Genomic DNA, 8871 nt, shown 5'->3' with positions numbered 1-8871 from the left:
TGTGTACACAGGTGTGTGCTCTGTGCACAGGTGTGGGGTGTGTACTCTGTGCACAGGTGTGGGGTGTGTGCTCTGTGCACAGGTGTGGGGTGTGTGCTCTGTACACAAGATGTGGGTGTGCAGGCTCTGTGCACAGGTGTGTGCTGTGTGCACAGGTGTGTGCTCTGTGCACAAGTGTGGAATGTGCTCTGTTCACAGGTGTGGGGAATGTGCTCTGTTGACAGGTGTGTGCTCTGTTGACAGGTGTGTGCTCTGTTGACAGGTGTGGGGTGTGCTCTGTTGACAGGTGTGGGGTGTGTGCTCTGTGCACAGGTGTGGGGTGTGTACACAGGTGTGTGCTCTGTGCACAGGTGTGGGGTGTGCTGTGTGCACAGGTGTGGCCCCTACATGCATAGGGCCTTGTGGTGCCCTTCTCTAGTTCCTCTCTATCTACTCTCTTGAGACAGGGTCTCTTGGAGCCTAAAGCTCATGGTTTAGACTCTCAGGATCTGCCTGTCCCTGCCTGCTAATACAGGAGCTACAACAGAGCCATAATGCTCTAGGTTTTGCTGTTATTGTTTTTATGTTTGTGTATGCGTGTGTGTGCACATGCACGTGGGGATTTTCAGGTCCTCAAGTTTGCACAGCAAATGCTTTTATCCACTGAGCCATCTTCCCATCTTCCCTGCCATGATGTTTTGTTGTTGTTGTTGTTGTTGTTTTGAAGACAGTGTTTCTCTGTAGCTTTGGAGCCTGTTCTGGAACTCACTCTGTAGACCAGGCTGGCCTCAAACTCACAGAGATCCACCTGCCTCTGCCTCCCGAGTGCTGGGATTAAAGGCGTGCGTTCCTTCCACTGGTTTATAGCCGGGTTGTTGGATATGAACATCCCCCACGTCACCTCATCACCAGCTGGTGGTGCTGTTTGGGGAGGTTGTGGACCCCCCCCCCCGTTGACCCTCTAGAGAAGGGGGGCTGCTGGGGGTGAATCCCATTTCCTGTACTCGCCAGCTCCCTTGAAGTGGATGCGTGTGATCAGTCAGTCTCCTGCGGCCATGTCTCCCTGATGGACTGTGTCCCTCTGAAACTGAACCAAAATAAACACCTTCTCTCCCAAAGTTCCTTCTGCTGGGTCGTGTCCACAGCAACAAGGCCCACCACCCACTGTGTCCAAGCTTCTGCACCACAAGGTCAGATCCTTCGCCAGCTCCTCCCCCTCTTCTTGTGGCACCGCCCACTGTGTCCAAGGTCCCGTAGCTTCCTGAGCATCCGCACCACAAGCTCAGAACCTTTGCTAGCCCCACCCTCTTTTCTCATGGCCTCTTAGATGCATCTAAGAGCCTGATTGTGCCAATACAACACAGAAGGGCCATCAGTTTCCCCAAATCCTGCAGGGTGGCAGTTGGAGGAGCTTCCCACAATGCGCACTGGCCTCATGGGAGAGCCCGAAGACAGCACGTGCATCCCTGACTTGCAGGGATCTTACAGTGTTGGTTGTAAAATGCCTCAGAGGTGATCGCCCAGGGCCTTCCCCTCATATTCCGGTCAGTATGCAGGATAAACTTAAGACAGAGTAAGAAGCTAACCTTAGAGACTAAAGGACACCACTCTTAGCAGGACATGGTGGCATGCCTTTAATCCTAGCACTCAGAGGCTGGGGCAGGTGGATCTGTTAGTTGAGTCTAGCCTGTGGCCTCACAGACATAGTGATACAGATAGCCAGAGCTACATAGAGACCCAGTCACAACCAACCAACTAGCCAACCAAACAACAAAAGCCTGCTTCAAAATAAATCCAGCTGGGCATGGTGGCCAGGTTTTTAATGCGAGCACACAGGAAGCAGAGGTACTCGGACTTCTGAGTTTAAGCTAATCTGGTCTATAGTAGCAGCTCCAGGCTAGCTAGGGCTGCAGAGCAAAAGCCTGGGAAGAAAAATAAGAAAGAAAGAGAAAAAAGAAAAGAAATCCCAGCACTCAGGAGACAGAGGCAGGCAGATCTTTATGAGCTCAAGACTAGCCTGGTCTACATAGTGAGTTCCAGGACAGCCAAGGCTACACAGAGAAACCCTGTCTCGAAAAACAAAACAAACAAAAAACAATGAAAATGAGAAAATTTTACCAGCTAGTAAAAAAGATTGAAAATTTCAAGAAGAAATGAAACGGGAGAGAGCCGGAGAGACGGCTCAGAGGCTAATCACACTTACTGGAGGCATGAGAGCCACATGGTCACACGTAAATTAATAAAAATGGGTTAATTTAAGTTATGAGCTAGTTAGAAACATGCCTAAGCTGCCATAATTAGTAATACGTCTCTGTGTTGTGATTTGGGTGCTGGCAGGAGGAACAGAAAAGTCTGCCTGCAAATGGCGCCCATGTTGGCTGCCAGATGCGTTTATCTGATTATTCTTTACCAGTAAAAACTCAGGAATCAGATATGTGGTAAGCACCTGAATGATTAGAGAAGTTACCAGTCACCTCCTTTCTCTTCATCCTTCTCTAAGACTCACTCTACTACTCCCTGTCTCTCTATCTTCCTCAGTCCTCCAATCCTCCAAAACCTCTATGGTTAATTTTAGTCAGTCAGTAGCTTAGCTCCACCCTCTGATTCAAAGCAAAGTTTTGACAGTCTTGGAAGTGTCAGAATGCAATCAAAATATCACATAACACCTCCTTCTACTGCAAAGGACCCGCTTTTGGGTCCCAGCATCTATACTGGGCAGTTCACAACCGCCTGTAACTCCAGTTCCTGGGCATATGACTTCCTCTTTTGGCCTCCTTGGACACCAGGCACACATGTGGTGCACAGGCCTGTACTGTTTCTGTGTAGCCCTGGCTGTCCTAGAACTCACTCGTAGACCAGGCTGGCCTTGGACTCAGAGATGTGCCTGCAGGGATTAAAGGTGTGTGCTGCGACCACCAGTTTGCATCCCTAAAATGGTTTGTCAGCACTAAAATAAAAGTACCAGCAACAGAGCTGAGATGGGGCCTTGGCAGCCTGCTCTGCTGCAGATTAGAGCCTCCCACAGAATCAGTGGTGACACTGCTACTTTAAAGGGACCAAATGGGTACTGGAAATTCTGTCAATATATAAAAAGATAGGGAGCCCAACACCACTCACAGCGCTCGGGAGGCAGAGGCAGGGAAATCGCTTTAAGTTCTGGGCCAGCCTGGTCTACAGAGCGAGTTCCAGGACGGCTCAGACTACACAGAGAGATTGTCTCAAAAAAATCAAAATAAATAAGTTAATTAATTAAAAAAATAAAAAATTAAAAAATAAAGGGAGAGATGCCAGAAAATAAGAAATAAAGAAGGATGGAGGTTGTGGGAGAATGAGGATGGAGCCTGAGGACTCTAACTCTCCTCAGCTGCTCACACTGTCTCTTCCTCTTCTCTCTTTCCACTCTCTTCTGCGAAAACTCTAATGATGGGGTCTCTTTCTCTTGAGAGCCATTAGAACTCTTGGAGGTTTTTTTTTTTGTTTTTTTGTTTTTTTTTCTTGACAGGGTTTCTCTGTAGCTTTTATTCAAGTGTAAGTGTGTGTATGTGTGTGGGGTGGGGTGGGGTGGAGGGTTGGGGAGGTGGGGAGCAGGCTGCCATAGCGCATATATAAAAGGGAGAAAACAACTCTTAGCAACTGAATTCGGGTCAGTTGGGCTTGGCGGCAAGTGCTGGCCATGTGGCCAGCCTGCCTCTTTATAAAGACCAGGGCCCTAGGTAGTTCAGGACAGTAACTAAGGTCAGATTAATGCAGGCCCTCAACCTACCTCTTCCCACTGGTCTGGCTCCACAGATTCGACACCCTTCTGATCTGGTTCAGATCCTACCTCTTCCCTCTGGATCCTGGGGTGTCTCCCTACTCAAAGGCCAAGTCAGCTCAGCGGGACCCCATGTGGGTCCTACTTCCTGCTTCACTCATTCCTACCTCTCGGTGCTTTGGGGCGCAGGCTGGTCTCAGACCAGGGCTCCTTCTCCCTATGAGAACACACAACTCTTTGCGCTACCTTACTTCAAAGACGGGGCAGGCTGCAGGGCTCTCCTCTGTAAGGTGCTGCATCCCTTTGGCTGGAGGGTAAATGCTTACACAGATGCAAGAATGAGGACAAGGAAAGGGGTCCCTCAGACAGTTCTGCTTTCAGTCCAAGCCTACCCCACTCCTCCCCCAAGTCTACAGCTTGCCTTACCCTTGGCAATCTTGATATCCAGGGCTGTTCGGATCAGAGCCATGAGGGTGGAGTTGAAGTGCACTGTGTTGTCGTCCGCGACAGGAAGATCCATCCGCAGGAGTCTCTACAGAAAACCCCAGGTGAAGGCAGTCATTCTTGGGCCCTACCGGCATCTTGCAAGCCAAATTCCCCCAACCCAGGGAGACCCAGGAAGAACTCTGAAGCTGGGGCCACTGTCCCTGTGGTCACCTAAGCCAGTGCAGAATTTCTCATATCCCACCCTCTCCAGGGCTTTCCACACTGCTGACTCCACCCTATCCCTCTCTTTTACCCCCCTTTCTGTTTTTGAAGACAGGATCTTACTAATAGCACAGGCTGTCCTTGGAACTTATGGCAATCCTCCTGCCTTGGCTTTCTGAGCAGCTGGGATGCCAGGGCCTGCCACCACTTCTAGCCCAAGCTGTTTTTTTTTTTTTTTTTTCTGTTTTAAATCCCACTTTTGGGACCTGAGGCCTAGGGGTTCATATTCTTGCCCTGCCCCAGAGTTCTTCTCAAAGGCTCCCTCTTATGTCCACCCAAAGAGAAAGAGCAGAAGGCAGATGTCAGCAGCGTGTGCGTGCAGCAGCCTCGCAGTGGGGTCCACGGCCACAGCCGCCGCTCCCCTCCCCCACCCCCTGCTCGGCCCACAGTGGGCAGATGATGGGCACCCAGCCGCAGCATTCCATCCTCAGAAGCGGCAGGCCCCTCCCCACACAGGCCCCTGTGGACATGCAGCGAGGCCCACACAGAGCGGCACAGATGGGCACATGCAGACGGAATCTCGAGACTCATTCATAGCTCCGTGGGAAGTGACTGTAGGGCTTGCCAGATCATGGCTGTCTGTGCAGTAGCAGGGAGAGGGGCAAGGACATTCCTGAGGCCCAGGGAAGGAATTCTGTGTCCCAGGCAAGGGTTCTGCCTGCTCGGTGGCTTGGGCAGGGGGATGTTGGGCTCTGAGGTACCAATCTGGGTTTCACCAGGGGATTCAGAGAGACAATAGGGAGACAGTAAACCAAGAATAGGGTAGGAAGTGGGGTGCTGGGGTGGGGCAGGGAGGAGGCAGTAGATAATGTAGCCAAGGGCACCATGGCCCGCTGGGCAGGTGTGCATAGTACTGTGTTAAACATGACACAGCTTTTGCTTGCACAGAGGGTAAGGGTCTCCTCTATAACAGAATTTTCCAGCAGACAGTGTTCTGTGGAAAATGTGCTATTTTAAATGTGCACAAAGTTGCCTTAGGGAGCCATGGTGGCTTTATCCAGACATCAGGTTGGGGAGGGACAAAAGGGACGCTTGTGGGAAGAGGCTTAGATCTGAGAAGGCTAGGGAAGCAGCCACACCAGGCTTGGAGGAGCACTGGAAGGTGAGGCAGCAAGGTGGATGGGAAGGTTGGGCTATGGAGTCACTTCTGGGGCATGGGGTTTGAAGGTCATCCCTGGCCACCTTGAGGATGAACTGAGGGAGCAGATGTCCTCCAGGGCCGGGGGAGATTCCAGGACAGAAGTTTAGAGGAGCAGCGGTCTCCTCGCTCCCTTGGCTGGCATACACCCCCACCCACCCCCAGACCCTTCCAAGGCAGCGTGCAAGGCCTGACTGGTGCACCACGTTCGGGGTGGGGGCAGCGGCAGCCCTCCTGCTTGCTCTGAAACAATGGAGTGGAGAGGCATGTTGGGGCATCTTGGGGAGAGGTGGCATGGTTCAGGCGCTGGGGAGACATCTCCAGGGCAAGGGGAGGATGGGGGGGACTCAGCTGTGGGAGGTGTCAAATCTCCCGGGCCCTAAATCAGAGGTCAGCTTCAGATGTGTGTGGGGAGGCCAGGGTTTAAGGGCTCAAGGCACAGAACTGTCTGGCTTGGGCCTGGGGCACACGTTTCTGAAAGGGCAGAGATGTACAATTTGGCTCCCCGGGGTGGGGGTGGGGGTCACACGGGTGCTAGGGGACTGGAGCACTCCCTCCCCCTCCCCGTGGCTTTTTGGCCATAATGGAGTCTCAGAACACTTAGACACTCATCAGAAAGGACACAGTGCGCTGCCGAGAGTCAAAGGATGCTCACGACTCAGTTACTCGAGAAAAGAAAAAAAGAAAAAAGAAGAGGGTGTTGGCAGAAGACTCGCTGGGTGTTGTGGTCACCACTGAACAGTCCCCAGCTCTGGGACATCGGTGTTGGCAAAGATAGACTACCTTGTAAGCCACTCTGGCCGGGCACTTCTTCCCCAGACCCAGGGGTGGGGACATGTGTCTCAGCATCTGATACATGTCCGGGTAAGGCATGCGACCCCTGGCAGCACCAAAAACAAAAAACAGGAGGGGGTGGGTGGGGCAGAGAACCAAAAGGGTGGGGGGAAAGGCGGAGAAGAAACAGAAAAAGAAAAAAAGAAAAAAGAAAAAAACCAAAAAACAAAAAAACCACACGAGCCGAAAAAATAGAGAAAGAGGCAGAGAACGATAAAATAGATGTTTTAAATAAATGGAAAAGAGGAGGAAAAAATGGAAGAAAAGGTAATTAAAAATGATTATTCCACTGCTTACAAGCAGGCAGAGAGAGAGAGAAAAGAGAAACAGTCAGATTCCACTTGGGCTCCAGGCTGTGGCTCAGGTGGTGCGGAGCTGGAGGGCTTTACTGTTCGAGGGGCCGAGTACTCTGGCTTGGCTGAGGCTGGTCTCTGAGGGGGCCTGGGTGAGGAAGAGGAGCTAGGACAGGGCGTGGGGGTGGGAAGGGGGGCTGGAGGCTTCAGGAGGCAGGGAGTGGTGGAGGAGAGAGTGGGGGTAGGGAAATGCAAAATTACAACTCCCCCAAGGGATGCGTCTGATTTGGGGTATCATTGAGACCACGGGATGGGCAGCTTCAGCTAAGAGCAAGCACAGATGTTCGGAGGGAACAGAGGTAATGTCCCATGCTTCGTGGAGTCTGCATGGCCGCATTCTGGAGGCTAAGAGTTTGCTAGTGTAATGCAAGAGAGAGAGATGGCTCTGTTTTTGAGAAATATATATATATATATGAAATATATATATGGAAGACCCCAAGCCACACTCATTCAATCGATGCTAGCAGGTTTTAGTGGAAATCAAACCTTGCAAGCAACCCTATGAGGACATTTCTTGCCTAAGCCGAGAGGGGGCGATATTACTCGCAATAAACTGTACATGTCCTTATAGTGAATGCGGCCGCTGAAAGGAGAAGAGAGGGTTAGTGGGGTCCAGGCTTGGTCACCATGAAAAGGGCTCCCCAAGCACACAGTGGGACTAGGGTGATGAGGCTCAGGCCTCCTGATTTGAAGGAGTGGGAACCTGGGACAAGTAAACAGTCTGATGCATTTAGAGACACGTGTGCACCCCCGCCCTCAGGAGAGACTCTGATGGGGTGTGCTGGAGTGCTAGGCTGGGGCCTCTCCACCCGGGGGTCCTCTGCCTCTGTTTCCTTTGCCATCTACACGGGCTACCCTGGTGTGGGTGGGTGTGTGGCCTAGTGGAGGGGACAGCATCCCAGTGCAGTGACCTAAAATCAAAAAGGAAGAGTTAAAAAGGGACCCCACACCAACCCCAGCCACATGTCTTGCCCTAGCCTAGCAGACTCAAGGAGGGCTTGTCTGAGGCTGCAGCCATGGGAGAGACAGACAGATCTCTGCATATTTTCTTAGGGGCCTATCATCTAGGGCCGAGGCCAGACGAAACAGAGCATACAGCACTAAGAGTCCCCCAGTGATGATGCTCCTTCAGCCCTGGGCCCAGAAGGAACTAGAATCTTAGGCGCCTCAGTACACTCCAAGGAGTCAAAGATGCTCTGTGACTTCCCGTTCGCCAGAAGAGGGTGTGGTGTGTGTGTGTGGTGATCTCTATGAGGTAGGGAAACTCAACCTTATTATCATCAATAAAACGCACCCTCTCCTTTCCTGTGTGATCTACTTTTAAGTTTTTTATTTATTTTTCAAGGTGCGGGAGATGGAGCTGAGGGCAGGAGTCTACCATTCAGCCACATTCTTAGACCTTGACAGTTTTTATTCTAATAAAATGTATTTATATTTACTTGTATATGTATTTGTGGGTGCTCACAGAGGCCATAAGAGGGCATAAAATCTCCTGGAGCTGGAGTTAGAGAAAGTTGTGAGCCACCATGTGGGACCCAGGAACTGAACCTGAGTCCCCTGCAAGGGCAGCTAGTGCTCTTGACCACTGAGTCAGCTCTTCATTCAGCTCTATTTTCAAATTTTTATATTTAAAAAGTCTTTCATTTAGCCGAGAGGTGGTTTTGCACACCTTTAATTCCAGCACTCGGGAGGCAGAGGCAGGTAGGTTTGTGAGTTTGAGGCCAGCCTGGTCTACAGAGTGAGTTCTGAGTTCCAGGACAGACTCTAAAGCTACACAGAAAAACTTTGTCTTGAAAAAATCAAAAAACCAAACCAACCAACCAAACAAGCAAACAAAAGTCCTATTCATTCATCTTCTGGCTTTTTTTTTGTCATTTTCTTTGTGGATTGTTTTTAATTGGGGGCGCAGGGTCTCACCATGTATATGGCCTTGGCTGTCCTGAAGCTCATCATATAGATTAGTCTGCGAGCTGAACTAGGTCCTCTGCAAAAGCAGCACACGGTCTTCACCACTGAGCCGTCTCCAGCCCTGTGTGCACACTCGTGTGTGAACAACTTGTGTGTGTGTGTGAACAACCTGTGGGAGTGTGTGTGAACAACCTGTG

At 51.0% G+C, this 8871-nt stretch overlaps 1 protein-coding gene across 1 annotated transcript in view; it reads right to left on the bottom strand.

Annotated features, from left to right (window-relative positions):
- Nucleotides 1-8871, bottom strand: part of Cacna1a (calcium voltage-gated channel subunit alpha1 A) — a 243021-nt gene that overhangs the window by 22174 nt on the left and 211976 nt on the right. Inside the window, 2 exon segments of the mRNA XM_026777920.1 lie at nucleotides 4160-4265; nucleotides 7253-7349. Of these exon segments, the coding sequence (XP_026633721.1) occupies nucleotides 4160-4265; nucleotides 7253-7349 (203 nt within the window).

The sequence above is a fragment of the Microtus ochrogaster genome, unplaced genomic scaffold (assembly GCF_000317375.1).
Source record: "Microtus ochrogaster isolate Prairie Vole_2 unplaced genomic scaffold, MicOch1.0 UNK90, whole genome shotgun sequence".
In the NCBI taxonomy this organism is placed as follows: domain Eukaryota; kingdom Metazoa; phylum Chordata; class Mammalia; order Rodentia; family Cricetidae; genus Microtus; species Microtus ochrogaster.
The sequence above is the reverse complement of the archived record's forward strand: the minus strand, read 5'-3'. Positions and strand labels throughout refer to the sequence as shown.